The sequence below is a fragment of the Drosophila simulans genome, chromosome 2R, assembly GCF_016746395.2.
Source record: "Drosophila simulans strain w501 chromosome 2R, Prin_Dsim_3.1, whole genome shotgun sequence".
NCBI classification, from domain to species: Eukaryota; Metazoa; Arthropoda; class Insecta; order Diptera; family Drosophilidae; genus Drosophila; species Drosophila simulans.
In genome coordinates, this window is record NC_052521.2 from 17,102,034 (window position 1) to 17,129,904 (window position 27,871).

The 27,871-nt window shown below is 41.7% G+C and overlaps 7 protein-coding genes across 13 annotated transcripts; 4 read left to right on the top strand and 3 right to left on the bottom strand.

Moving 5' to 3' along the window:
* Positions 1–14,315: 14,315 nt before the first annotated feature.
* Positions 14,316–15,071, bottom strand: LOC27207758. Of its 2 annotated transcripts, none has more exons than XM_044922494.1 (4): positions 14,932–15,071; positions 14,783–14,877; positions 14,620–14,722; positions 14,316–14,506 (listed from the first exon to the last, which is right to left on the bottom strand). In XM_044922494.1, exons 1-4 carry the CDS (start codon positions 15,029–15,031, stop codon positions 14,436–14,438), a joined length of 369 nt encoding a protein of 122 aa, XP_044778429.1. In that variant the 5' UTR covers positions 15,032–15,071; the 3' UTR covers positions 14,316–14,435. The 2 variants fall into 2 exon arrangements, with proteins under 2 accessions (XP_044778429.1, XP_016028663.1); XM_016183431.3 differs by having other exon boundaries at positions 14,572–14,722.
* On the bottom strand, positions 14,932–16,061 carry LOC27206758. Of its 3 annotated transcripts, XM_044922495.1 has the most exons (5): positions 15,778–16,059; positions 15,632–15,726; positions 15,423–15,579; positions 15,272–15,362; positions 14,932–15,072 (listed from the first exon to the last, which is right to left on the bottom strand). In XM_044922495.1, the coding sequence occupies exons 1-4, from the start codon at positions 15,875–15,877 to the stop codon at positions 15,301–15,303; spliced, it is 414 nt and encodes a 137-aa protein (XP_044778430.1). In that variant the 5' UTR covers positions 15,878–16,059; the 3' UTR covers positions 14,932–15,072; positions 15,272–15,300. The 3 variants fall into 3 exon arrangements, with proteins under 3 accessions (XP_044778430.1, XP_016028665.1, XP_044778431.1); XM_016182568.3 differs by lacking the exon at positions 14,932–15,072 and having other exon boundaries at positions 15,155–15,362; positions 15,778–15,903; XM_044922496.1 differs by lacking the exon at positions 14,932–15,072 and having other exon boundaries at positions 15,229–15,362; positions 15,427–15,579; positions 15,778–16,061.
* A 185-nt stretch (positions 16,062–16,246) lies between these two features.
* LOC27207019 lies at positions 16,247–18,434 on the bottom strand. 4 transcript variants are annotated; one of them, XM_044922493.1, is made up of 5 exons: positions 18,225–18,434; positions 16,745–16,852; positions 16,603–16,697; positions 16,395–16,551; positions 16,247–16,336 (listed from the first exon to the last, which is right to left on the bottom strand). In XM_044922493.1, the coding sequence occupies exons 2-5, from the start codon at positions 16,842–16,844 to the stop codon at positions 16,266–16,268; spliced, it is 423 nt and encodes a 140-aa protein (XP_044778428.1). In that variant the 5' UTR covers positions 16,845–16,852; positions 18,225–18,434; the 3' UTR covers positions 16,247–16,265. The 4 variants fall into 4 exon arrangements, with proteins under 4 accessions (XP_044778428.1, XP_016028666.1, XP_016028668.1 ...); XM_016182782.3 differs by lacking the exon at positions 18,225–18,434 and adding an exon at positions 16,938–17,118 and having other exon boundaries at positions 16,395–16,460; XM_016182784.3 differs by lacking the exon at positions 18,225–18,434 and adding an exon at positions 16,938–17,118.
* LOC6735324 lies at positions 17,103–17,965 on the top strand. Its single transcript, XM_016168531.3, has 2 exons — positions 17,103–17,257; positions 17,331–17,965. The coding sequence occupies exon 2, from the start codon at positions 17,373–17,375 to the stop codon at positions 17,832–17,834; it is 462 nt and encodes a 153-aa protein (XP_016028669.1). The 5' UTR covers positions 17,103–17,257; positions 17,331–17,372; the 3' UTR covers positions 17,835–17,965.
* A 2,880-nt stretch (positions 18,435–21,314) lies between the features above and the next one.
* Positions 21,315–21,943, top strand: LOC6735325 (dynein light chain roadblock-type 1). The gene is made up of 2 exons (XM_002082240.4): positions 21,315–21,470; positions 21,521–21,943. Exons 1-2 carry the CDS (start codon positions 21,450–21,452, stop codon positions 21,842–21,844), a joined length of 345 nt encoding a protein of 114 aa, XP_002082276.2. The 5' UTR covers positions 21,315–21,449; the 3' UTR covers positions 21,845–21,943.
* A 1,410-nt stretch (positions 21,944–23,353) lies between these two features.
* LOC27206875 lies at positions 23,354–24,587 on the top strand. Its single transcript, XM_016182655.3, is given in 4 exon segments — positions 23,354–23,934; positions 24,000–24,075; positions 24,135–24,248; positions 24,250–24,587. Coding segments are annotated over 4 exon segments (390 nt in total). The 5' UTR covers positions 23,354–23,852; the 3' UTR covers positions 24,368–24,587.
* Positions 24,588–26,159: 1,572 nt separating this feature from the next.
* LOC27208632 lies at positions 26,160–26,951 on the top strand. Its single transcript, XM_016184188.3, has 4 exons — positions 26,160–26,322; positions 26,387–26,478; positions 26,534–26,687; positions 26,741–26,951. The coding sequence occupies exons 1-4, from the start codon at positions 26,217–26,219 to the stop codon at positions 26,848–26,850; spliced, it is 462 nt and encodes a 153-aa protein (XP_016028671.1). The 5' UTR covers positions 26,160–26,216; the 3' UTR covers positions 26,851–26,951.
* Positions 26,952–27,871: the final 920 nt, after the last annotated feature.

Here is a 27,871-nt window from a genome sequence, read left to right on the forward strand (position 1 = left end):
TATATCCTATATATATTTAGGTGCATATAAGAACCGCGGCAATGTTTTCCTGTCAATAGTCAAAGTGGTGGATTCTTCCGCCCTAGACGAAACTCGAGACTGTTCAAATGCTAAACCCCAAGAATCCAGTTATGGCAAACGCGAACGATTAAAATCTTGAATGTCAAGCGGAAAATTGTTGAGCGAAACGATGGTGATGGTGACGTCGTTGATGATGTTGGCGCAGAGACAAAGATAGCAAACAAATAAAAACGCATCTGATGCCAGGAACAAGGATTACTAGACAAACTGAAATCCGAAACACAGGGAAAAAGAGAAAAACCGCGGCAAAGCAACCGAAAATCAAAGTCCTTGGCTGCAACCTGCAATTATGCGACAGCAGCCAGGACAACTGCCTGCCTTTTCCGATTTCGAGTAAAAGGGAAGAGGGAAAGTGGAAAGGGTGCTCCATGAAATCCGAGGCGATATCAAAAAGCAGCGAACAGCGTTTTAGGGGCTGACTCCTATGCAAAGGAAGTGCCTGGAAGTGGGATGGAGTGGTCCTGGTAATGTCCCACCTCTACCGCAATATGGCACAGAGATACAGGAATAATCGCACGAATAACTCTCGACGAGCGACACTCAAATGGAGGGGTTAGGGGGTTAGGCGGTTAGAGGAACCCCATCGAACAGAGGAAAAACCCAAAGAATCCTTTTTGCCATCCCGACCAACTCTACGGTTTCAATTATCAAAAGCCGGGCGACGACGGTGACAAAGCGAAAAGGTCGCCTTTGTTTGTTGTTCGGCGTATATATACCGAAATAAAGGCGATTAGCATTTCTAAGCCCTAGATTACCTGAAGTAGTTTATACAGCCCCGTCTTCGATAACAAGATTGCCCGGCTTTGTTTGCTTGTTTGTGACGATTTTGCCAGCGGTTCTCAGGCGACTGCAACCCTCTGAAAGATTTCATGTCATCTAACGCCTGACTGCACTTCCCTCGCAGGCATCCGAAATTCATGCCTCAGTTGCCTTTTATTCGGAACCGCAAATTCCCAAGCTCGATTGATCCGAAAGCAACTCGCTGATGGCCAGGGAATGAGCAGTTATCCTCCAGCTAGGACCTCCTTTTACATAACTCCGCGCAGTTCAGTGCCTCTCAATGCGTACATATGTACTCGGAATGGCCGGGAGAACCTCATTGCTTATGCGATGATTTATTCAGAGGAGTCCATAATTGCATTTCGTTTCATATACTGCTCCGGTTGCGTTGGTTAATGGCAGTCGTGGTTGATTAGCACACTTTATTGGGAAATCAAAATTGTTCAAGCGCCCTGTACATCTGTCATCAGCTTGATTGTTTGATTATGATTAAATGATAACTAATTTTCTCACAGGAAAAGAATATATTAGAAATTAAAAACGAAATCATTTACATTCTAGGATCAACGATTTTCACTTTGTTAATATACGGCCTTGTATATTTTTTAACTCTTTTTAACCTTTAGAACCAAGATATACTTATCTCCTGTTAGTGGCAGGAAATTACGTAAATAATCTTTAGTGAAGTTCTCCCTTATCATTGCCAAATCAAGTACGCTGACCGACATGAGTGAATGTCCCACCTCGAATTAGGCCCAGCTGCAAAAGAGCCGCTCTGGCTTAAGAAGTTGCCAAAATGCAGGCATAATTCTGTCGGTAATTTCACACGTCTACTCTACCTGTGAATCCTCCATGGCCAAATTCAACTTCGTAAGCCAACTGGTGGCCACGTCCTAATTTACACGAGACTCCTCCCGCGGATCTTCCAATCCAGACATCCGACAAGGAGGCTTTATTCGCAGGAAAAAATTAACGCAGACACAAATTATATCTGGCGCTGATTAATCACTTAACAAGCCTTGTACTCCGCGGATATTACCCACACACACTCGCACTCGATCCGGCCCACGTTCGTCCTGACCTCCGGACCGCCAGACCGCCAGACCTCCAGAAAATCGAGGGAGTGGGGAGTTAAATAAAATGCCACGTCAATTTCATGCAAAGGTGCGCAGTCGTAAATTTAACTGGACGCGTAAATCCTGTGCGCAAATGTTTCAAGTTCGCGCCGACGACGCGATCGCCAATTCAGATCACACGGAAAATAATCTTTAGTTGGTCAAGAGTGTGGTTTTATATTTTAAAAAATTGCCAGACCAAGAATTTATTTCATGCAAACTAATCCATTGTGTTGCCATTAATTCGACGTTTTTAATGTCATTTTTATTGTTTTTTATAGAATAGGCTTAACAGTTTCAATATATTTTTTTAAAGTGCAGCTTGGTTCAGCTGAGCTCGGCTCATTTCCAGCCGATCCAGTCCAGACCATTGCTGTCCAATTGTATTTATTTAGGGCCCGCTCAACTGCCTTTTGCCAGGCATTCTGGCCTGTCAGCTCGGCTGGCCGCGCTAAAATTTAAATTCATACACGATCGTTGGCCCCAAAAAGACTAATGAGCACAATTATGCATTATTGCAGCTCGTTGCATCGAAAATGAACTTTAACAAGCCTCGGCGAACACTTGATGCGCCCTGAGTTCAAGTTGAGGGGATTCGAGGGAAGAAATGTCTGGCAGCTCGAGTTGGGTAAGTCGCAGAAAACTAGTTTTTCGCGGTTGTCTGTCGGCTTCTTTTTTGGGTTTTGGCAAGCCTGGGATTGGCTTAGGTTGTTAGCACTGCTCCTCTGCATTCTGCAGAGCTCGCAAGACAGTCGAAGTCGGAGGAAGTCCGCGATAAGGTCAGCAGACAAGGAGACAATTGCACATGACACTTGCCGGGGCACTAATCCGATTTAGAGCCAAGAATAATGCCTAAATTTGTGCTTGGGTAAATATACCTTGGGCAAATGGATTGGTTTACGAGCAGAGAGAATGGAAAATCATTTAAGCTTTAGATTACATTTAGTTCATGTTCGATTTAGCTATTGATAATAATTTGTAATGCTTGGGAAATTTCGTAATCAAAGATCAAATAAAAAACCAAATATCGATAGCCATAACAATTTATGAACTAATAAAATAAATTGCACAACTTAACTATTTTATTCTCGAACGAAATCGTCAATTCAAATGATTCTCAAATAATTGACATTTATCAAATATGTAATGCTTAATTTGCGATTTGATTAAAGTTTGTGATGACTGGAATTATCCGCACTACTGCGGTTGAGTCATGAGTCATTCCCCTTTCGTCCACTTCAGAGTTCCACACAGAGGGCACTTGCCAAAATTGTAGCAGTCAAAACAGATCGCCGGGATTGGCAAAAGGCAACAGGCAACGGGCAACTTGGCCTGACAAATAAGGCTGTGAGTTGCCCAGGAAATTCGCTTTTTCCTGGTCGCCTCTTGCGTGCGCATAAAATTCAAATCAATGACAAGACGTCGAGAACGACGACGACGAGGACAACTTTGCCGGCAACATTTGCGTTTCATTGCCAAAACGCCAATTTGGCAACTGGGAAAGCGGAATGCTGTTGCGGTGCTGTCCTGGCTTTTTATGGCTTATAGATATTGTCTCAAGATGTCTGCGGCGGATAATCTTGTTATCGCGTCTCGTTGCATTTAATTGAGGCAAGCCAACTCCAAACTCCAGGCTCCAAGCTCCAAGCTCCAAACTCCGATCCCAAAGTTCTTCAAGTTGTATCTCGAGGGTAAAAAATTAATTGGTATATCAAAGCATTTGAATTTTAATGTGTTTTGCGTGGTCAGCGGTTAGAGTTTTTTTTATAATTTTTCTAGTGCTTCCCGCCCCAAAAAGGAAGGCGTGGCCTTCATTTCCATTCAATTGCACTTGAGCGTCCATTTCTTTTCCGCCTTCTCCATTTAATTTGTTTTTCTTTTCATTCCATTCTATTTTTTTTTTTTTTATGTCATAAAAGGGGCAGGTTGAGAGGGAAAGACGCAGCTGCCGTTGACATTTGGCATATCCATTCGAATTTCAAACCGAATTCTAAGCATATCAAAATGTTATTCAATACTTTTTGCCCAGCATTCCTTAAATGCTTTGTAGTAGGCTCCCTCCTTGGCCCTATTCTAATTTACCTCCGAAAAGGAGCCGGGCGCAAGGAAAAAAATTGTCGCATAAAATTACAAAAGACAAAAGGTCGATTGTCCGTCCGAAACGCTTTAATAGAAATCTACGCCCGTATTTTCGTTTGACAGAATTTCCAGCCATTTGGGCCCTGCTCTTTGGTTCGTTGGATTTTTGGTTCTTTGGCTCTTCGGCTGTGGTACACGCTTTTTGCATTTAGCTCTATTTTCGGGCAAAGTTCCTTTTGTTTAGCTCATTGTTGGGTCTCCCTGCGATTCCATTTGCCATTGCCCCATCCAGATTCGCAGTTCCATATGCAGATTGAATTACACCGCAGGCCGCCATCGTCTCTTTAATTGTCAGTTCAAAGTGGACCAGTTAGGATAATTTGCAGTTGTTCTGGATTAATGCTCTCCGGGGCGGAACTTCAGCGGTTGGGGGATCCACGCCTCCGGCTAGAAATATCATTCTTTATAGCGGGGCGGGGTCTCTTTCAAACTCGATTGGGGTTGTTTAGGCCTAGAACTCTGTGGGAAGCTTAGCTCGACAGAGACGAATATATGTATTCGTAAAACTTAACTGAGGCCATCCTTGTTCACCTCGCCCATTGCCTAAAATATCAAACTGTATGGGAAGCGGTCGTAAAATTACCACTCAGACCGCACTAAAAACTGAATTATCCCATTGCCAGGGGGTTCAACGATCGTTGTTACTTCAAATTTCTGCTGCCATGTCGTCGCTGAAATCTCGTTTCAAGTGCCCCGCCAAAAATTATTATTATATATTATATATTATATAATATTATTAAAAGAATCTGCAAATGACGCGCAAATGTTTCAACACTCTCGGCATCAGCAGCTCCTTCGTCCCGTTGTGAAAACCGCCGCAATGCCAAAGCAAGAAAAATGTAATAATAATAAAAAACGAAATTATTGCACTTCACATTCACAGTCATCGGACAGTGCCATCTTTTGCCGGCGGCCATCCCGTCCTCTCCTGCACTTCACATTGCGCAATGGGTGCCTCCATCGTGGAAGAGGCCAAGAAGACCAGACCCGCCGATCGAGAACCCAGAATTGAGGATCGAGGATCGACAGTCGACTGGTCCGCCACTCGTTCTAACAAGAAGGTGATATAAGTGGTTCGATTGCGCCGGCCATTGCACACTGCTTTCGAATAAAGAACCCTATCCATCACTCGCAACTTTACTTAACGATTTCTTTGGAATTAATACAAGTCAACTAGGAATTACCATTTAAGTGTGAAGAATACATGGAAAACCATTTAACCATATTTGTTTTTGGCTTATCTCATTTATGGAACCATTTAATAAAATAATCTAGATAGGTTTACAAGTTTCTAAGGTTGACTTGTTACTTAAATCTTTTCCTAAAACCACTGTGCCAACGATCTTGGCGGCGGCGCGTTAGCGCTAATAAGCAATTGCCAAATTACATTCGCGTGAGTAATCTCGCGCCCCGATGCCTGCGAACGGGTTAAGACGGTAAGACGGTTAGGCTAGGACGGCTGCAGCTTGGTGGGCGGAGCCTGCTGGGCACCGCGAGCGCAGATACTTAAGTGATGCCTCGTCCGCCGGAGTCCGCTGTCCGACGTCCGCCGTCCTCAGTCCGCTGCACGTCCATGGCCATCCGCAGGGGCCTGCCAGTCACTCACTCACTCAGTTAGTCAGTTAGTCAGTCAGGCAGTCAGTCAGTTGGCCGGGCCACTCATTCATGCCGTCTTCCGCACACAAGAAAAAATATTACAAAATATAAATCATTTCCCTTATATTATAATATACAAACATATTTATAATTGTGCAAAAGAACGAAATAAAAAATCTGCGCAAAATATTGTCAGATGCCTATTGTAATACCTGACACACGAAATATATATTATTTCCTAAGATTCCCGCATTTGTTCTGTGTACTTGAGGAAGCAGCTCCGAGCTCCCCGACTTCGCAGACTTTTCGAATCGAAGACTAAGCCTGTAATTTAATTTTTTGCCCGTTCGGCTGCTTCTGCTGCTCTTGCTGCTGCATTTTGTGGCCCAAAGTAGTCAGTTAGTTAGCGCTGCGATCGCCATTTCTTCGCTCCCTTTCCAAGCCGCTCGCTCGGATTGGGAATTTCTTCCCTTTAACACATTTTGGCATGCAATTTGTTGAAATTAACTTCAATTGCAATTTCTGTTCTGTTCTCGCCGTGCTCAAGCCGCTCTGGCTCCTCCTGCAACCCAAAACTTGTGTCATTCCCATTGGGTTATCGTTGCCGCATCTTTTTGGGCCAACTGACATGTGCATATAGGCATGAATGTGGCCATTAGAGCGGCAATCTGGCTGTCAGAGCGAGGGGAGATCGGTTCGCAATTCGATTGCCGTTTTGCTGTGAAATAATGCCCCCCAGGCGGGATAACTGTTAATGGCCAATGAAAGAGCCTTGCGATTAATTTAACGGACAAGAAGAGCAGGGGAACCACTCTTCGGATTTACGAACAACTACCTAGTACATTGTAGTATAGGGATTCCAGCTCCTTTCTGAGTTCTTTACTTCTTACTTCTGCTTAATTTACTTCGAACTGAGGTATTTCGATTGCAATCCTGCCATATTATATTGGTATCCGCCAGGTATTTCACACAGAGAAAAAATCTATCTGAAACTATATGTATATGTCAATTTTCAATATTTGGCTGCAAATGAAACATACATAAACCAAGAAAATGTCAGATGGCAGAATTGCTTTCGACTGGCCATGGCCTAATATGAAGCAACACCATTAACAGCATGCAAATTAAAAGTACTCAACAACACATCAACTGGCCGGCTACCAGGCTCCAGCTCCAGTTGGAGATCCAGCTGCTCCGACTAGGAGCTGGGCTGCATCCTGCTGCTTTTGCTGTCGGCTGTGGCACCCAATGCTGTCGAAACAAAGACTAAATGCCTGCAAAACCTAGCAAAGAGCGCTGCAACACGAAATGGCCGGCAAGAAGCTATCAAAGCTGGCGATGGTAATTGCAGGTTTCGCTGCCAACATTTTGCACCAAAACGACGTCGCTGCTTTCAAGGAGCTGCCTCATCCTCATCCCCATCAACATGGCTTTCAGCTCCGAACTTCGACTACAATGTCGGCGATGACTGCCCTCGATGCGCATGCGCAACGACCATGGAGATCAGAATGGCAATGGCCATCAGTCAACCGACCGACTTTGCGACTGACTGACTGCTCGACTTAATGACGGGCCAGTGAGTGGAAGAAACACACTAGAGTGAGTACTTCTTCACCAAGGGCCCCCTGCGATTGGCGGTCTTAGACTTGTACCACAACTTTCTGCCATTGGGCCCAGAAAAAAGTTTAACTTCTTTAATAACTTTATTTTTAGGAGTATACGTATAAGACCATTCCTTTGATTGTATAACCAGAGGTGGTTTCATTCTAATTTTAAATACAATTTTTTTAATAGTATAATAAGAATGAAAAATGTCGTTTTTTATTCTTACCTAAAATATCCATCAAGGATTTCCCCCAAGTGTCCTGCAAGATCTTCACAAATGTATTGACTTTCGGTCTAGAGCCTAGATGAACGACTCAGTTCCTGGTGAACCTGAATTTACCAGCCATTGTGGCCAACTCCCTCTGGCTACCTGCTGCCTGTTTGTCTTTGCCATTAGAGCCACCGCACAATTTCCCAAATGACAAACATGCCAAAACGGCTACAGCCCTAGACAATGGCCAAAAGGAGCAGCAGGATGGCCAACAAAGGCAGCAACAGCAACAGCAGCAGCACATTAATCACAATGCTCCAAAACGGCTTGACAGGCATCTACGAGGAATTGTCCCTGGTCCCCGACTGAGTGTGTGTGTGGTATCCTTGGCATAATTCTTATTCAATCGCTAAGGACAATGGCTACGGCTCGTTGTAGTTTCAATTTGCGGTGGGCTTGAGATTTGTGCCAAGACAATTGCCAAGAAAGACAGGAAGCCAACGACTCCGGCCATCAATTTAAAAAATGAAAAATTTCCTTCTGCCTTGGCAGTGGCCGGAAAATGGAAAATTAAATTAACCTTTGCTGCTGTCTTTTCCTTTTCCTTTCCCTCTGTTCTTGCCAGCTTTCCATGTTTTGTTTGCTGGCCGAAAACAAATGCAAGTCCAGAGTCCGAAGTGCGATAGCATCTACTGCCGAAATATGTTAATTTTCAATTTAGTAGTTGGTCGCTCTGGAAAAATTGTGTTTTTTATACACCCACCCCTCCCACTCAGTTTCTCTTTAATTTTTCGTTTATTTTCGGGCCTGTTCTTGGCCTTATTGGAGGCACTCGAGCGGAACGGGAACCAAAGTTTCCAGGGAGCAGCGCGTCGAACGAATTATCACATCCACTAATCTGCTGCATATCATTTTCGGAGGCGTAGTTGAACCTACTGCCCCGCCCCTTTATACTACTAGAGGAAGTGTTGCCATGTTAGTTTGCCGCTCACCGACTTCATAAACAATTTGTTGGGCCTGCTGTAGAAATAATTAAGACATTATAAATTATTTGGGCCGGGGGTGTTGAGTGTCCGGCTTTGTCTGCGGCATTTTCGTTCTTAATGAGCATAACAAAATATTTCGTTTGATATGTATCTGCGCTCTTTTCATCATACTCGTTGATAGTTTGAGTTATGTGATGCGGCCTGTTAACCTTCCGTTTTGGGGATTTTTTTGTGGGAACTGCTTTTCATAGCACAACTTAGATTCTAATGATCCATTTCGGGGCGGTCATTCAAAGAGATTTTGAGACATTTGGTTCATAACATAGAAACATATATCATATGAGATAATATAGTTAAAAGTAAGTTATTTCTTCTAATATATATTAAATTACTGTCTAAACTATACTCTTAATGATTTAAATTCCAAATACATTTTTGAATTTTACTTCACTTCATAAAGGCAGTTGGCAGGTGAATGCACTCCTCAAAAACCCTTTGCGGAAGTCGCTGGCTGAAACACATTCAATTCGCAGCGAATTCAATTAAGCTGAAAAAGTTTTTAAATCAAAACTGCTAAATGTCGAAAACTTCAGCAATTTGAAGGGCACTCACGACCAGTTAACTGGACGGATCAGTCAACGAAGCGCCTGCCAGAGATGTAATCTCAGCCGGGATCTGCATTTCAGGCCCGGTCGGAATCGAAATCGGAATCAGAATCAGCGCAGCAAAAACGATTTTTAAATCAATTTCTCAATCAATGTCAGGGCGAATACAAAACACACGTCGGAGGAGAGCCGCTTTGCTTTTCAGGCTGGATTTCGATTGGATTCGCGCGATTCCTGGAAGCCCAAGCCGAAGCTGGAAATCGTGTGCTCGCATACTGGTACCCAAAAAGTAAAAGGTTCAAATTGTGTCCAAAATGTCAAAAGCGGGCTCAATATGATCACCGCCGCCTCGCCGCAACAGAAGCCCAGGAAATTTGATCGCATGCAGATAGCGCTGGGCCCTGGGACTCCAAGTTAACCAAGGTTCTGGGCTTAAACTTGGGCTATGGACTCGGGCCTGGGCTTGGGCATGCAACTGTTTTGTCGTTTTTGGCGTGCGATAACCCAAGTCAATGACTGCCACTGCGGTCTGAGATCCGATCCCCACCCCAGCCCACCATCTCCTCCTTATCCGGCATGAAAAGTGAACTTGACTGCAGCCGGCACTCGAGTGCACCGCCAACTTACGGGAGCCATGGGCCAAGGCGGTTTCGGCCCGGCCAAAACTGCAGTCCCGGCCGCGGTCTCATCCTCATCAGCATCATCATCGCTGCATACAATCGCCGATAATCTCACGCTTGGCATCGGCAATATCGGCGCAGACAGCGCATCCGCACTGGGAGAAATTTGTATAGAGTTCTTTGGTTGCTGACAAATAAATAGTACGTGAACTTGTATTACCTTTCAGAACTTACCTAGCTTACAGAAATCTTTTCAGCATATGTGTTTTAAATATTTAATATTATAGTTTACACTTTTGACGTGCTGCTTAATTTCTCTCTCTGTAAAGTCAGATGCGACCTGAGCTGGGAGTTCGGCTTAGTTCGCTTTAGTTTAGTTTGGCCCCTGGTCGGGCAGTTGTTGTGACTTGGCATTCAATTGAATTTCGTTAAATTACATGAATGTATAACCATTTTAATTTTCTTTTCGGCTGCTGCTCGGAATCGTCGGGCATCTGGATTTTAGGACCAGGCTGGCCAGGGATAGCGACTCCTTCGCTGCGACTGCTTCGTTTTGGTATGAGATCTCGCCGCGCTTGTAGTCGATGCCTTTTGAATGATGACCCTACAAATCACGTTTCGCAATGGCTCTGGTTCCTGCTCCGATCATCAAGATGCTGGGCCGCCGATAGTCCCACCAGGAGGCATTCCCATAATGACGATGATGATGGGGAAGTGCCAGCAGCGACGGCTCCCAGGAAAATGGGTTTTTCGAAGGTGTTGCCACCGGTCTTCTTCTTGCTCAGCCGGAGGCTTTTCCGCAACCATTCGTAGGTACAGTGCGAACTCAGTTCGGTAGTCGGTAATGCACTATTAGTTAATGGTTTTTCAGTTGATTGACGTAGTCAATATTCCTAGTGTCATATGGGTGTTCTTTTTTTAATTTTTTGGACAGTGTTTGTGTAACAAATCCCATTTCGTGACTGTCAAAGGCCCAACCACTTTTGTTTACTTAGGTTCCCAGACCTTCCCCGAGCTATTAGCCCTGTGACTGACTGAAAAGCATAACGATTCTGCGACTCCCACCCAGAATTTTCGCACTGCACAAATCATGTTCATTACCCAACCACCGCTGCTGTGTCAGTTAATTTCAATTTTGAACATGATACGCCCCAAAAAGGATAACTCGTGTGACAAAAAACAATTAAGTCCCGGGGTGACACGAAACGTGAATGTCCCGCTGCATAGAAATCAGGGAGTGGGCTGTGCCTCGGATTCAGATTTGGAGTCGGAGTAGCAGGCGACAATCCAATGCCCAAGTAATGCTCGTTCACAGTTCCCATACCAAATAATACCTGCATGCACGGTGAAAGCGTGAAAACGAAATGAAAAATCACGCTCGAGATGATGGGCCAAGCGGGGGTAGGTGGCTGTAGGACGCGGGGTGGGGCGGGACGGGCACCGAGGCATGCACAATTGGGCGTTGTAATTGAATTAGTCACACCCACAGATTGCACACATGAATGACTTGCCGAAGACAAAAAGACACAGGAGTCCTGGGGGAGGGACTCGGATCGCAGGCACGAAAAAACTGCGATTTATTTATTAAACTAGGTTACCAGGCAACGGATCACGAAGGCGGGGCAGGGATGAATGGATTTTCCCAAGGCTGGACTGGTAAACGATGCAATGCAATGCATTTAAGTAGCGACTTAGACAGATTACAGAAAAGAACAGAAATGAAGATTTAATATGGATGCTAACCGCGCTAAATGAAAGTTTAAAATTCAAAAGCAGAGAATCCAATGTTTTCGCAACGTTTTAAGGTAACTTAGCTCAAGTCCTTGACTAAATTCTTTCTAGTCATAAATATGGGCACATACCGCTTAGTCCTCTGATTTGGCCGCCCGGGAACTTTCACCTAGTGTATAAGTGTCTGTGTGGGTGGGTTGTAACAGTGTGTGTGTGTAACTGGGTAATGCGTCTCAAGGACCTCTGTGGCACTGCTCAAGTATTTGCCGACATGTGCAAACACTGCGAGGCCAATCTGCATTATAATCGGGAGTGGTGACGACTTGACCTTGTCACACACACACACACTGTAACGGTAGTACAAGCACACAGATAGACACTCACACACGAACAGCCCGTTGCAGCCCGTTTTTCTACTACACTTTCACGAGCACTTTTTTCAGCGCCGCCCGAAAGTATGCTTTGAGATTTTGCAGCTTGTAATTAAACATGTAACCCGGCACTACATTAAGGTTATTTATCGCCGAGTGTCGAGTGCCCTCCAGCTGCTGCTCTCCAACTTTGCTGCCTTTCTACATTTTGCTATTTAAAATGATAAAATGCATGTTGACCTCAACGGAGCAGCCGAGAGTGGGGAGCACTCAGCATCCTGACACGGGCCCCGTAATAAAATCCAAAAATGTGTTGCCACAAAAATGTTATTTCCTAAATAAACCCACCCACCAGGTGCTCCTCCTCCACTTCCACTTGGCATCTCAGTTCGCCGGATAACGACAGTCTGCTCCACTCCGCTCTGCTATGTTCTCATCCCGGGCTGAAGTTACTCATGCGGTTTTTACTGGTAATTAAATTAAATTTATTTAAGTTGAGTTAGCTTACGCTCGCTGGATGTCCTGGATGTCCTGGGCGGGTTACCTTCTGCCTCCTGGCTTGGGTTACGGTGGTTTTCTACCAACAATGTTGCGGTGGGGCAACCACAGCACTCATCCGCTCAGGTGTCCATCCACTTGAGGCCGCTTCCTGTTCTTCTCCACTGCATTTAAAGTGACAATTTTGTTTTTGTGCTTAAAGTGTGTAATCGGAGCTGATAAAAGCTTTTGCTATTTGGACGTTCCGAATGCCTGAGGTCACTGGGAGCTAGAAGGGAAGGAATTCTATTCCGAAGCGCAGGAACTCAAGAGATTGTAGCTAAAAAAATCGCATTTCAAGGCTGAATTGTGAAGATTTGTTGGGGAACAAAAACAAAAAAATACTAATTAAAGTTAGGAGTCCAGAAAAATTCAATAATTTTCATAAAGGCTCTGGCCACTTTATATATATCTACTATATATTTTTGCTGCAAACTTTGCCTTCCATTTAAGAGCAACTTGTAAATGAAACTGGTAAGGTCAAGAGTCAAGAGTGGGAAAGGCGGAGCACCGACGATGAAAAATCAAAAGGGATAGAAAACCAATTGAAAATCTGGCTCTTGCGGTTGTTATATTCACATTATTTATTTTTTTCACAATTCACGCTGTTTGCCATTTCTGGGCTCAGTTGTTCGGCTGCCAACTTTATTTATAGGTCATTCATTGTGGAACTATATGGAAAGGAGGGGGAATTCACAACAACAATGGCTTGTGGCCAAGTATGCAAGTATTGTGCACAATATATTATTTTATTTTTCACAATTTTCCAATTGCAGCGAACGCAGTGCCTGCCTATTTTGTATTTGTTTCATTGCTGGAAATACTTTGTAGGTATTTACAAATGTTTTTTTTTTATCCACCATAGACACGAATTACACCTCAAAAAAGCAGGAAATGCCCAAAGGAAAGCTTTCAGCTGGAGTGCATTGATTACGATATACACTTTAATTAGGCTTGGAAGATATATGTGAAGTAAAGATTAAACTATTAAAACGTCTAAAAAATGGTTGTTTACATTTAAAATATTTTTTTACTTAAATTGTTTCTGTAATACTATATTGTTTTAATACTATAACATCTTTCTAGAAGTAATGGCTTTTCAATTTGTATTTAAATTTAAAACCTAAGAGACTTAGTACTTTCTCGACCATTACAGATACTGATAAGGATTATCAGATTGGGAATACCCCACCTCGAGTGAGTATCGTTGACCCAACATCAGGCCAAAGAGTGTTGCCAAAAGCATTTCAATTTCAATTTTTCGGTCGAACCTTGCCACCGTGTTGCTGCTGCGCTTTTCTTGCCGTTGCTGCAACGATGTTGCTGCTGCAATGTTGCTGCTGTGCTTTTGCTGCTGCGGTGCTGCCGGCAGTCAGCGGCTGAAATCGTGCCGTTAATCGCTTTAAATATGCGACAGGTTGTTGCACAGCTCGGTGGCGTCTCCGCGGTGCTCGTGTTTTCTGCTGGGCTTGCAGGCTGTGAGCAAAGGATTTCATAATCCACGGCATTTGTCTCACTGATTATGCAATCCGAGTAGCCAACAGTTGGGCTGGTACCCTGGTATATGCAGCACACAATTCAGGAAGTCATTTGCCAAACGTATTAAAGCCTTTGTGCAAACAAATGTTTATTTAAATTAGAGGCCCGACAAATAAACACAATAGACCCAAAAATCGGCCAGAAAGTGCCGAGATACGAAAGCACAGAAATAAACGGTAGCGTTTTGTATTTGATTTTCACTTTCTATTTGCGGTCGGTTTACCATTTGCATTTGATTTGTTGTCACCCATTGTTATTGCCTCTGTTATTTTATGCAAATTTGCATCCCCTGGTCACTGGCTGCTATTTGTTTAATAAAAAACTGAAGTCATGCAACAGAGTCGGAATATCGCACAGTCTGTATTTTGATTTTTAGTAAAAGCGGACAGACAAACGTGATGGCTTTACTTTTATTGATCGTTGCTTGAGAAGTGGCTATTCTTTTTTAAATGTTAATTAATAATTTTGAGCACTGCCAATATATTTCATATTTCCACCGTCTACGCCCATGTGATAATATTAAATCTTTTGCTGTTCCTTCAGATCACGCATGTATGCATAAGGATAGGCCGCCCAAACGAAGACCAGCACTGGAAAATAGAAATTGCACGTATTATTCAAATACTACTGAAAATTATAGTTCCAACTGACTAACTTAAAAATAGTACATTCAAAATGGCGACCACAATATCTAGATACATACGAAGCCTATTCAGGTATATCATCAATCCGATCTTTATAATTATCAAAGCAGCTCCGCAGATCAGTGACACTATTACCCAGATAAGCAGAAGAATAGGTATTTCCTTGAGAAAACATTTTTGTTTTTAATTAACCATTGATTGTCTTTACTAGCAAATACTTACCCTGAGTGCCCCAATAATTAGAAAAATAGCAGCAATGAAAATGGGAATCCATGCGATCAATGCTGCCACTAACCAATTATTCATTCCATGCAAGGCTAAATATAATGCAGATATTAATTTCTTAGTTTTATGGTGGTAAGAACTATTACCTAAATGAAAGCACTCATAAGATGTCTCTATAACTCCAACAAAAATCGCAACCAGGGCAATTATCACGCAACAAGGCTTTTGGTTCGCATTCAAGCACATTGTAATTTTATTTTTCCAATTTTAAAGTATAACACATATATCTACAAGAAACCACATTTGATTTAAACAATTAAAATATACAAAAAATTGTTTCAATCTGATAATTTTGTTTGAAATTTAAGTCCTAGTCACTGTGTATTACAGTTTATGCGTCTACTGATAGAAGCAATTAGCATCATACAATAAATATCCCTAAAGCAGTAAAAATATATGTTCAAAATAAATAAGTAAAACAAAAACCTTGTTTAGATTCATTTAATTTATGCGTATTAATCTCCTTCCAGCTCACGCGCATATGTATATGGGAAGTATATAAAACAGCTGATCAATACTGAAATATTAAAGTTTTTATTATTAAAATGAAAATTATAATAAAACTAAGTAAACATACATACGAAAACTATAATGACCATACCACCGAGAATATGAAAGGCTGTATCAGGGTCCGTATTAAAAAAGTTATTAAATATTTCTATTTGAATAACTAGCAGAGAGACACCGCTAATTATTGCGACTACTATCCAAATCACCAAAAGATAGGGAATTTCCTATAACAGGACATGGGTAATAATGGATATTTATTCCTTCGCGCTTACTTGCTTTTATTGCTCCTATAATAAGAGGTATCGCTGCCAAAATAATGGAAACCCAGGCTACCAGAGACGCCTCCTCCCAATGGCTTATACCAGTCGTGCCTAAAAGCATAAATATAATAGTATATTTTTAATAAACCATACGTAATTTACATAGCCGGTAAAACGTGAATCCTAAACATAATGTTGCTATCAGTATCGCCAATACTCCGATAAAGACGCATAATATCTGGCGGTTGGCATTGCAGCACATCTCATTGGGATCCGTAGATAATAAATCCAAAATTTAAAAATCCGAAAATTACAGGAAGCGATGGAATATTATTATTTTTCACCATTATGAATTTAGCAAGGGAAATAGAAATATAAATTTTATGTAAAAACCATTAATGCAGAATATCTACAGAATTATTTGACATTTAAATCCAAATTACTTTGGTTTATACAAGTTAACTAACATGTAAATTAGCCAAAAAAAGAGTTATTAAATATTCAGAAAGTTATGTCCTTTATTACTGAAAATAAGCCTTAAGAATCTTACTAAAATTAAAATAGTAGTAATTAAAAGTGTTTACATAAAATGAAAAAAGTAGATTTCAACTGTGATTTAATAAAAGAAACATTGATTTTGAAAATTTAATTTATTCGTATTCCTCTTCTTCAATTTCACGCTTGTATGCATAAGGGTAGTATGCGGAACAAAATACCAACACTGAAAAAAAAAAATTGGCTAAACATAATGCAGAAGAGAAAATTGTAAGTTAACTTACGTATAAGAAGTATTATAAAGCCGCTTGCAAGAATATAGTATGCGTCGTTTGGATGAATGTTTTTGGCTGGAGTGAATAACACAATTTTTATAAAAATTTGAGCAATTCCGACAAGCAGTACGAATATTATCCAAATCAGCAGAAGAGTAGTTATTTTCTACAATTAGAAAAATGTACATTTGTTTCCGTTTCTTTAACAATTACTTACCTTTATTGCGCCTACAATCAGAACAACTGCGGCCATGATTATGAGTACCCACGCTATCACAGATGCCAGTATCCAACGATTCAAACCATATGTGGCTACAAAATTAACTGATATAGAAATGCATAATATGGCACAATTTTACCTAGCAGATGAGCTCGGTATCCTAAATCGGAGGACCCTACAATAATGGCCAGCACTCCTATAACGACGCAACAGTATTGGTGACTCACATTGCAGCACATCTCAATTTCTGAATCAGTGATAAGATGAGAGGATTTTAATCACAAAAAAAAATGTTTCTATGTTGAACACATTATGCAATTTACGCCTTTTACCGAAATATAAATAGTGCATAATCAAAATATTCATAATTTTGCGTTTCTTTGTTAGTTAAAGTGACATTTAAAGCCAAGACGCTTTGTTTCTATGAATAATTTTAATTTAGTTCTTAGCACACGATAAATATTGGTAACACTGATATTTATACCCGTTACTCATAGAGTAAAAGGGTTAGTCGTGTAAATTTCAATCGTTTTGCCAAAAAATCGATTACAGCATTCTCTATTGTTTTTTGGTGATTTCCATAGTAGGCTTTGAAATCTAATGACAAGTCTTAGTGATTGTATTATTGCTAAAACATATCAAACTCCGGAAGGTAAGTTTTTTTTGGAAAACCTTGAATCTTTTGCATATAGACCAATAATTTTTGTATTATTTACTTCTGAAAGTAAGCAGACTTGTCGAAAGATTTTGATTTCTCTCAGAAGGGTATGAGCGACTCACGTAACGAGTCAGCACAGCCAACATTCTCAGGGACTAAGGACCTCTTCACGTCAAGTTCGCCGTTTTACCCGGGACCCACGACATTTGGCGGTAGTGCAGCTATTACTCGCGTTGACGACAATTTTAAGCGTATCAGAATACTTGCTTCTGAAATCAACGAAAAGATGGAACAGCCAACTAATTCGGAGTCCACAGAGTCGAGGATCATGAAACGCCGTCGTCTGTACGCTTTTCTAAATAGGAATGAAATTACGTACAGGAAATACCGCAATATACAGAATGAGTCCCGGATGGGCATCATTCATGAGATGGAGGAAACACAAATGCCAGAAACCACAAATAGGAAGACACCAGTTGTGCGAACATTCTACTTCTCGGAGCCTATACCGCTAATGCAACATCATTCAAAGCGCGATTTCGTATTTTCCGAACCAACTCCTCTGGATTAGGATACTTGTTTGGATGCTATCAAGGAATTTTAAAAATGTATTTCTGAATTATATAAATATTGAAGGTGTTTCTGTAAATCGGTTAAAGCCACGGTATACAAAGAAATTAAAATATTTTAGTATAGCTCCTATTCAAGGTCTCTCCATTATACATAGGGAAAGTACACGAAAATATAGATGGTAGGATAGATCTTGACTAAAAGAGAAATATAACGAATATATCCATTTTTCTTATTAAATTAAAATCTATTTTTTGTAACTGATGAATTTGTTCTGATTTTGCTTTAAAATGGACTTTCGAACAAGTAAAGGGTAGCACAAAGGATAAACACATTTTCACACACTAAATTTCCAATATTAATCAAACATATTGTTAATTTAATCAACAACCTGTGGCTGTTGCTGCACTTCGAGGCACTTCCTGAATTCTCTCTACCCTGCCAGGATATTCCTATGATTTTAGTGAGTACAACTGGAGGGTTCCAAAATGCCAGAATTTTAATTAAATTTTTTAAGCAATTCAAGCAAAGTTGCCAATGGTTGACACTGGGCGGGTGGGGGCGTGGCAGGTGCACTTTTTTTGTTGACTGCACACGCCGAGAAGCGGCAACAAATGTGCAGAAAGTTTTCGCACAGCTCCGGGACTTCGTGACTACGGGGCTGCGGGGCAATTGGCATTTGCAGTGGGCGAGGGCAGGAGGCCATTAATTAACTAGAAATGCCATTTTCCACAATTATACGTTCGCCGACTATATAGAAATGTAAAAACTAATTACATTGCAATTTGCCAGCGTAATAGCCCGGGCCAGGCTCGTGTCTCCCCTGCTTTTCTGCAAACTGCATGCAAAGCGAATTATGTGGGGTTGAAGGTGGTGGATAGGGGTAAAATGGGGGCTGGATGGGCGGATGGCCGACTAACAAGTTTCCGCGCTACTTCCTTGGAAGTTCAAAATCAATGCAGAAAGCAAAGGACACATCCTGGTGGCTCGGAAGTTTGTCCAGGTCCAAGCCAAGTCCCGCTCCCTGTTCTATAGCAACTTATATTCCTCAGCAAGGACTCAGGTGTCCTTTTGAGCATGTATGAGTGCTGGAAGGGCGTGTCACATTATTATATGCTGCATGCAAGGCATTTGCAGGCCCCATAGACGGGAAACACTGGTTGAAAATACTATAGAACTAACCCGTAACAAAATGCTCTTCCATTAGAAGAAAACAAAAACTTAAATTAGTTTTTAATAAACCCATATCTGTATGACATCTAAATTTATAGAAATCTAAAGGTACAAATCCAGAGTCCTACTCCGACCGACTTGGGCGATTAATGGCCAATATAATTTCCAAGTGCTGTGCGCCATTGTGCTTAGCGGTTACTTAAGCCGGGTTTAAATTGCCTTTGCTGCACCCGCAATACACACACAAAGCTTTTGTTGATACATTAGTTGTTAATATGTTGCTGTTGTTAGGGCAACGGACAATTTGATTGATGTGGGATTTGTGGCAGTTGCGTTCTCAAACAGACTCGTCCGCCAAGAGGGTCTTCCTATAGGGCCAATCTGCTTATGGATACGCCTAGCACTTGGCTTAGGTGGTAACGCTATTGACCAAATGTAAATAGTTCGTAATTACTTTAGATTTGTGAGATTTTCACTTCAAAACCTAAAGCTATGCTTAGGTATACGAAAGTAATATTTCTGGGGATTGATAATACCACTTAAACGGACAGCTACTTGCTGATGCTTATGTTTTTTGTGAGACCCCATCACTCGAAGCCGATCGAATGACGTCGTAATAGAGAGGAGTTCGAGACCAGTTAACCTTTCCAAAGCATTCCGTCCTCCAAACGAGGTGCATTTGAGCCATCATAAGCCCGATTGTTCGACTGACGGCAGCCGGAGAAGAAGTTATGACTACAATTTGCGCTAAACCAAAGCAAACCAAACAATTTGTGGTCGCCTCTAATGCACTCACATATAACCCATGCCCAGCTCGGCCCGAACTTCTTCGACATTCAGACCCCGGCTCCTGGCCAATAATTACGCAGAGGAGCAGAGGATGGGACGTAAATTATGTGTGCAAGTTGTGCGTAAAGTTCGGGCAATGCTTAAACTTTAGCGCCGTGCTCAGGACGGGGAGAGGGATTGGCTTGGTATCGGGCTCGGAGGACCACGGACCTGGGCCCAGGGACTGGCGGATGCCCGCTGACAAAGTGGCTGCACTTCCACTTCCCTCTCGATGTCATAAAATTTATCAGAGGAAGCCGCTCTTCGGCAGCCAGCCGTTTTGGGACCCCATGTGCACTGTGCTCCATTGTGCCGGCTCCTTTCTATACTTTATGGCATATTATTGGCATAAACATGGCGACGTGCAGTTGGTGAACGCGGTTCGGGTTCGGGTTCAGGTTCAGACCTCCGTCGACTGGCTTGCAAGGTGCAAGCTGGCAATCGTGTGATTTATTCGATGTGTCAGACAAAGCGTTCAATTAGCAACTTAAATTGCGCGGCAAGAAGGCCTAGACAACAAAAGCGCTGCGAGATTTCCAACTCGAAACGAACCTCTGACCCAGTTCTCCGGTTGACAGTCGAATTGTATAAAATATGGCCAAGGGCCCCCTTAAGATGCTCGCATAAATATATTTCATGTGCGAGTGCGTAGGGTCTGCCGAAACATTTAGCACAATTTGCGCCACATTGGTACCAATAACAATGCCTCATCTTCGATCCAGAGCCGCAGCGGTTCTGTCCATTATTGATGATACCGAATGCCTCTAAATTATCAATTGACCATAAATTTGCTCATTACGTTCGCTTCTCCTGTTCGAGGTATTTTCATTCAAGTTTCCATCCTCAACACGTCTTGAGTGAAGTCGACTCCTTGGCAGCGTCTAACTTTTTGCGCGTTTGCCGAAACGCTTAGCGTTTAACGTGAAACGACTGGACGTCTCATCATCATTTGCCATTGTTGGCTTGGATTGGTTTGGTTTGGCCTGGCTTGAGATTGGCTTGAGTTTGGCTCTTGGACTCCAGCCGAGTTGGCTGGGCTTTTAAATAACTTTTTTATAAGCGCTCTCGCACGGCGAGTTATTGGCATTTGGTCTCAGATGCGAGATGCGCTTATGGCCGCCCGGCAAATTGTTGTTTACAGCTGTCGGGTGTTGGTATTTCATGGCCCTGCTCCTCGCTGCACCGCTATAATTGCACTTTATGCTCTGGGAGCGCGCCTCGAAAGTGGGCCGTCCATGATGCTTGGCAGCTGAGTTAGGAGCCGATTAGAGTTGGCCATAGACTTACAGCCCGCTTTGGCAAATAACTCCCGCCTAATTTGGCCCTGCTTGGCATCCGACTAAATCATCTAATGCCCGTGATTATGACGTCACAGGATGATACCCAAGGAATTTATTAATCTTCGCTTCTGCCTGGATACTAATAACGGTGCGCAATTACTGCGATTTTACTCGGCTCCAACTACAATCCTTTTACAAGAAAATACAATCAAGGTACTCCAATAAATGAATATCATACCCATAAACTCAAATTTAAGCAACCCAAGCAGTTATTGATTTAGAAAATATATAACTAAAAGTACATTTGCTGGAAGTTTAAAAAAACTGTAGGCAAAATGCAGGAAGTAGAGACTGATGTAAGTATGCTAAATGTATACTTCCTAAGTAATAGTTTAATCCTACGCAGCCAAAGCGAACTAAAAGTTACGTGGAAGAAGTATTTCGCAAAGTGCAGGCCAAACCCGGCGTGGAGGACATATTGATCATGAATCACTCGGGTGTGCCGGTGAAAACCTCGATGGATCGTCAGGACGGTTTGCAGTACGCCTGTCTATATGACAATTTGCGGGAGAAGTGCCAGGCGTTCCTCTCCAAAATGGAGCCAGCCCAAAATTTGACTCTATTGAGAGTTCGTACCAAATATCATGAGGTGCTCATTACACCAGATGCCAAGATCACCGTTTTGGTGGTTCAGAATGCCAAGGATACTTTTCTTAACATAAAGGGATAGCATTGATATTATGATGTTTATAATTACCACACAAGTATTAAATAAAGTTTTCAGTTGGACGATTGCTATTACCAACTGAAAGTCTTTGAAGAGCATAAACTATTGCGGAAAATGTTGTCCTATAAAGTAAGATACATATTTAGTGAGTCCAGTCGGCAATGTAAAACCCAAAAATATTGTATTGAATTCATTTAAGTGAATATAAAAGGAGAAATCTTCACTTCAAGCCATGTCTAACCGACAAGTGCTTTTCTGTCTGCCAAACATCCGCATCCGAAACGTTCCACGTTTTCGCCTGAAAGATTAACATATCACGTCGCCAATACATTTCACAAGCTCTACGCGATCTGCGGCACCACCCCCTCCAAAAAACCTCTTGAGTGGCAGCTGCAAATCAGCGCGAAACCTTTTCCCCTTTTCTGCAACAAGGGGGCGCTTGTAATATTTAACACCGTCTGAATTTTAATGCGCTTTCGACTGCCGTTCACAGCTGACAATGGTGTGCGCCTAATGGCCAACTAATATGCGCAGAATCACTTGGCAGCCGAGTCGCGAACTCGATCCGCAGTTCCAGTTGGGCTGGAATTGAAGCTAGGATTGGAATGGCGAGTGGGGTTGGGGATTGGGGATTGGGGAGTGGGTGCCCAGTGCCCAGATCGTGCAGCTTTTGTGGAACCTGGCCTGTGTTGCAACACCCTCCTTCGTAGGTGCCTCAAAACCGATCACGTCACGAGTTTTACCGGCTGTTGGGTGATGGGAGTAGGTAGAGCGGAGAGCGGAGGAGGTGTCAATAACTTTCAAATGCCTGCCCAGGATATGCATTATATTATTATAATGCCGCAGTCTGCAGTTCGCTCCATTCGTCTCCGGAAAATTTATGCATTTTTGAAGTTTTAATAATGTAGCTCGTTAGCCACGGTTTGTTAAACTTTGTTTTCATTTTCACTTGGCTTCACTTGATGGGGGGAGGGACTCTGAGTTGAGGCAGCTGCACCCGCTCCACTTCCATGCATCCATACAGCCATGTAGCCACACCGTAAACACAATCACACAATATGCCCCATCACGTGTGCCTGTCTTCACTCCTCTCAGACTGCAGTTTTGTTTTCAATATGCGAGTCGTGAATTTGCCCCGGGTCCTTTTCAGGTTTCAGCTGTATCCAGCGCCTTTGCCGTTGTTACTGTCAGCTATTTGTTGCCGTTGGTCATATTGCAGCCAGAGTTGGAGCCCGACCATGGCGCCTTGCCAACAAACCCCACAAGCCCGACAAAACGACAAACAAACCAACCAACCAACTAACCAACCAGTCAGTCCGACACCCGTTTGATAAACGAACAAAAGTGAAAACACATTTTGCATTCGGCAGCTCCTGCTTTGCATAACTCTCAAGGATGTTCGAGGGCTTGCATTCGAATTAGCATCGCACAGTGGAATGCTGGGGTGATGGGGTCTAAATACACATATACATATATAAATAATAAATAATTTTCCACACAGTCTGTATGAAAGTATTTTTCAATATAATGTCGTTAAGTACATTGACCTTCAATTCAAGAGCCGACAAAGTGATAATTACAAAATCTGCTTTGTTCAAGAAGGTTGAGAATATTGATTCACTGCAACATTCACCCTACATGGTGTTTAAATCCCGCCCGATTTACCTATTTGGTAACCTGAGTTGCTGCATCACATATTTGATTGAGTAACCCAATAAATGGCATTTCATACGCCACAAAGGGAGAATCATGCAGAGGCAGTTAGCCAAATCACAGCCCCCGGCAGCGGTTTCAGTATGGCAATATATCTGGTCATTAGCCGGAATGGACAAGTCGTGAGTTGGTGTTAAGTGCCAGGCAACAAAAATTAGTTTTCATTTGTTTGCCTGAATTATGGATGGATTTCATTAGGTGAAAATATGCGAAAAATATGTTAAATATGTCTTAGAATGGAAGAAATATCATAGAATTTAATGTCGACAAAAAATTTAATTAAATTTAATTTTCAAAAATGTGTAAAAGAAAGTTGCCCATTGTATGGATTCATGGAGGTATTGCTTGTGTGACCATGATGATCCTACTTTTGCGACACGGTATATTAATATTCATACTTATTATAAGTGGGGTCTTTAATTTTTGGTATTTTACAGTGTTTAAGGCAGCACATACGCTATTATTTTCCTTACTCCAGTTGTTATTGTCATTGGCTTTGCCTCTATAATAAAACTGATGTCGTTTGTGGTAAATACTTAGAACTTTTTGTGACTCATTAGCGCTAAAATATATTTTTTAGGAGTATATATGTACATTTTGCTCTGCTCTCTATTTTTGTCATACCAATAAACAGTGCATTCGTATTTTTATTGAAGATAAACAATCTACTGAAGGATTGGAGGTCTTTCGAAATATAAAATTTTGCATTTGACGTTTTTATTAGGTAAGCAATTATGTTTTGGTAATCAAATATCTAATGTTATTAGTGTTTTCATGCTTTTGGCTTCTGTTTATTTTGACCTATTTAAATGAAACGAATGGTTCGGGCTAGTGCTAATGGAAATATTAGGAGAACGCTTGGGCCAACAATTATGCCGGAAAACAGTTTATAAAGTTACAATTCCATTCATCGACAACGTGATTAGCTGAAAATTTGATGCCAAACTTCTGATGAATGAAAATCACCGGAAAGTTTACCGCTGGCAAGCCCTTCTAATAAGACACATTGTCTAGCCGAAGGATATGGCCAAAACGAAAGGTAAGTTCCAAAAAAAAAAAAAAAAAACGGCAAGGGGACTGGTCCTCTGCCTCCTTCGACGCTTGTTTTCCTTGTTATTGTTGTCGTAAGTTTGGCAACTTGCGCTCCTCCTTGGGCTAACCGAAGCACATTACAACTAATACACTCAGACGATGTACCCAAAAGTTTGGTTGCGTCGCACAAAGAGCATAATTACCAACAACATGGAAAAATCGGGAAAATTCAGTAATTCAGTGAAAAGGGGAGTGCGGAGAGCGGCAACTTTTCCACAAAATTATTTGCGGTCGCAAAGATGGAAAGAGCAGCAGGACGAAAGTTTGACATAAAGGAAAGTTTGCGCAAACCGACTTAAAGAAAATTATAATTACACGCACAGTCAGCCAAATAGTCCAAGTTTTGGGTTCTGGTTCGGGCTCGTACCCGATTTCGTTTGGTTTCGTTTTTCGTAAAATTCTGTAATTGCCGCTAGTTTTCGAAGTTTTCAATTCGCAATTTGTTCGCCAGGACAACTGGCAGAACAAACAAGAACAGCAAATTATGGTAAAATATGCAAAGAAAAAGAGGCACACGAATCCTCTCGACTCATGAAAATTGGAGAATATAATTATACCACCTGCTCGCCTCTTCCACGTAAGCCTACTCAAAGAGGCCAGCAAAACTGAGTTGCCCAGATTGAATTACGTGCGGTGCTCATCGACGTTCCTTTTGGCTTTTCCATAGTTTTTGCGCTAGTTTGGATTTCCAGCCAAACTTTATAATTGGCCTTGGCAAATCATGGTACTATAGGATGGGGTCAATAAATTGCTCACATTTTAATATCCAAGAATCCTTTTCTGAATTGAATATCGGGCCTGAGCGACCAATTATATAATGTGTAAAAAATGCACCAAGTACTGATAATATATCAGCTTGGCTTTGCTTATAGAAAATCTTTAAAGAAAACATTTAAAATATATTCATTCAACTAGTTTTAAATGTTAACGTTTGATTGCATTTGTTGCTTCAACATCGCCTGCCCTTTCCTAAAAGTTATCCAAGCCCGTCTGTTTTAATTTTTTATGCTCAACCCTCAACTGCAAGTCTCCCCCTACAAAGTACCCGCCTTCGCCTCTTATTCCCATTTTAATTTGCACATGGACCCGAGGTTATTCCTGGTCCGACCCTTGGTCACTCTGTCCGTCCTTCGGGATAAAGGGAGTTTCATTTATTTAATGCATGCACAATTTCCTAGACACTTTAACGGCGACTTTTGATTTCCATTCCCAAATCGCTGGGCTGAGGGCTTAATGTGGCGGCAGGCTTCGCACAAAGCCATCTGGCCGGCCTTATAGAACTGCAGAGGAAATAAATATAGACGGTCCCGGCTGCAGACGAAAATAAAAACAGTCCAACAAAGGGATTTTTGCGCTTTTCTTTCTGATAACTTAACTCTGGGGGTGGTTTTGCTTTTCGGTTAAGACTGCACTTTTCCGACTGCTAGGTTTCATTAAAGTTCGAGATTAAACCATTTGGCTGAAAAAAGAACTTGATAGGTTGATATATTTTTTTACGAATTATCAAGTTCTTGAGTTTTCTGTTACATTTGACAAAAATTATTAGATTCTAATCTGATAAAAAAGCAAAATGTGCAAATTTTGTAGTGGGGACCTTACCAGTCGTAAAGAATGCGGTATTGGGGCCATCGCCATAATAATAATATGTCTCGTTATTATTGGATATGTGTCTACCCGTAAGTATACTTTATAATATAAATACATTTAAAAATATTAACTCTAAGCTCTTACTTTTTGCAGGTGAAACCTTTAACATATACCACAAAATCGTAGTTGGGGGAAGCAGCTTTGCAATTTTAGCTGCAATATTCCTTCTGATTGGGGCCATCTTGGTATTTGAGTGTTACGTATCTAAGACATTTTGTTTTGATCCTTTTTAATTTTTAGGAAAACCGTTTTCTTGTGTGGATTTGGGTGGCTATTATGATTCCGATAGCTGTGATAATTACTACCGCATATATAATCAAGTTGTGCAGAGAATGGGAGATCATCAGAGTTCGGGATAAGATACACATCATTATTGGTTTAATAATTTTTCCATGTGAGCTACTCGACTTTTAACAAGTGTAACTATTTAATTTCGATTTGTTTTAGGTTACTGTGCGTATCAGGTTCTCATCTCAGTAGTATACGCATTGAAATTGAAAAGAAAAAGAAGTGAAGTTGAAGACCGTGCGGGTGTATATTTTGTGAGGTGCCTTTGACTATAATATTTCGATGTATATTAATTGAAATTGTAAAACTGTATGTGTGCTTTTCGAAACCATTTTAAAAGCTATACAAATTTGTCTGTTGATTGATAAAACAAACTGCCTTTTACATTGGATATGAATTTCGCCTTACTCGAAGGGCGGGGCACACGACCCCCTTTGGTTTTCATTGAGGCATGGAGCCTCAGTCTGGAAGCGAAATCAATGACAGAAATATGAAATGAAAATATAATTGGTAATTTATTGTGTCTACAGATCGTTGCTGCAAAATGCGAGCAAGCCAAGTAAAATAATAAATGCACATACTCGTGTGTGCCCGCCTGGATATGCATATCCATATACCCAATGCAGTTCTGTTTACAGCCTCAGGAAAGTGGTGCGGGTGGTGCGTCATGGGCCTGCAACTCCTCCAGCTCCACTCCAGCACTCCAGCACTCCGGCGAAATCCACTCGAGTGCGCACCAATAAAAATAATAAAAATTGTGCCATAATAAAAAGCGCAGCGCACAAAGAGCAAAAAACACCCGAGCCGCCCAAATAAATCACACAACTTTGCAGACAAGGGAACCCCCGAGAGTCGGGCTTTGGGCTCGGTGCACTGGGAACAACGTTTTGATTCGATTATTTTGTATTGATGTATGTAATGCACTTGAAAACATATATTAATTTTTGCAAGTGTGTCTGTGCTGCGGAGGCGCCTGCTTTGAATAGAAGGAAATGCAATGAATTGGACGGGCTTTTGCATTGGTCCTTCACGGTCGAGTTAACATTTAAAACCAATAAAAAAGAGTGGAAATGGGTGGAAATTAACATAATTACAAATCCCTAATGATAAGATTGACAAATCGAAAAAAAAGAATCTCAGATCGATTGATATCAATATTGAATCAACTAGCGCTTGGTTATGCAATATCCTTGATCAGACATCCAGCGCTGCGTTGTATTACCAATCGTTTGCCATAGTTCAGCATAGCTCAGATAACAATTTTGCAGACACGATAACGAACTTAACAAA

Excerpts from the sequence above, each read along its gene's own strand:
- LOC27208632 (XM_016184188.3), top strand. The coding sequence starts at position 26,217 with ATGTGCAAATTTTGTAGTGGGGACCTTACCAGTCGTAAAGAATGCGGT. Across the intron at positions 26,323-26,386 it reads TATTGGATATGTGTCTACCC|GTGAAACCTTTAACATATAC; the intron begins GTAAGTATACTT and ends TACTTTTTGCAG. Across the intron at positions 26,479-26,533 it reads TTCTGATTGGGGCCATCTTG|GAAAACCGTTTTCTTGTGTG; the intron begins GTATTTGAGTGT and ends TTTAATTTTTAG.
- LOC27207758 (XM_016183431.3), bottom strand. The coding sequence starts at position 15,031 with ATGTGCTTGAATGCGAACCAAAAGCCTTGTTGCGTGATAATTGCCCTG. Across the intron at positions 14,723-14,782 it reads TAATTATTGGGGCACTCAGG|GAAATACCTATTCTTCTGCT; the intron begins GTAAGTATTTGC and ends TGTTTTCTCAAG. Across the intron at positions 14,507-14,571 it reads TTTGAATGTACTATTTTTAA|TGCTGGTCTTCGTTTGGGCG; the intron begins GTTAGTCAGTTG and ends TCTATTTTCCAG.
- LOC6735325 (XM_002082240.4), top strand. The coding sequence starts at position 21,450 with ATGCAGGAAGTAGAGACTGAT. Across the intron at positions 21,471-21,520 it reads TGCAGGAAGTAGAGACTGAT|CCAAAGCGAACTAAAAGTTA; the intron begins GTAAGTATGCTA and ends AATCCTACGCAG.
- LOC27207019 (XM_016182784.3), bottom strand. The coding sequence starts at position 16,971 with ATGAATATTTTGATTATGCACTATTTATATTTCG. Across the intron at positions 16,552-16,602 it reads TGATTGTAGGCGCAATAAAG|AAAATAACTACTCTTCTGCT; the intron begins GTAAGTAATTGT and ends TTCTAATTGTAG. Across the intron at positions 16,337-16,394 it reads CTTTATAATACTTCTTATAC|TGTTGGTATTTTGTTCCGCA; the intron begins GTAAGTTAACTT and ends TTTTTTTTTCAG.
- LOC27206758 (XM_044922495.1), bottom strand. The coding sequence starts at position 15,877 with ATGTGCTGCAATGCCAACCGCCAGATATTATGCGTCTTTATCGGAGTA. Across the intron at positions 15,580-15,631 it reads TTATTATAGGAGCAATAAAA|GAAATTCCCTATCTTTTGGT; the intron begins GCAAGTAAGCGC and ends GTCCTGTTATAG. Across the intron at positions 15,363-15,422 it reads GGTCATTATAGTTTTCGTAT|TATTGATCAGCTGTTTTATA; the intron begins GTATGTTTACTT and ends TTAATATTTCAG.
- LOC6735324 (XM_016168531.3), top strand. The coding sequence starts at position 17,373 with ATGAGCGACTCACGTAACGAGTCAGCACAGCCAACATTCTCAGGGACT.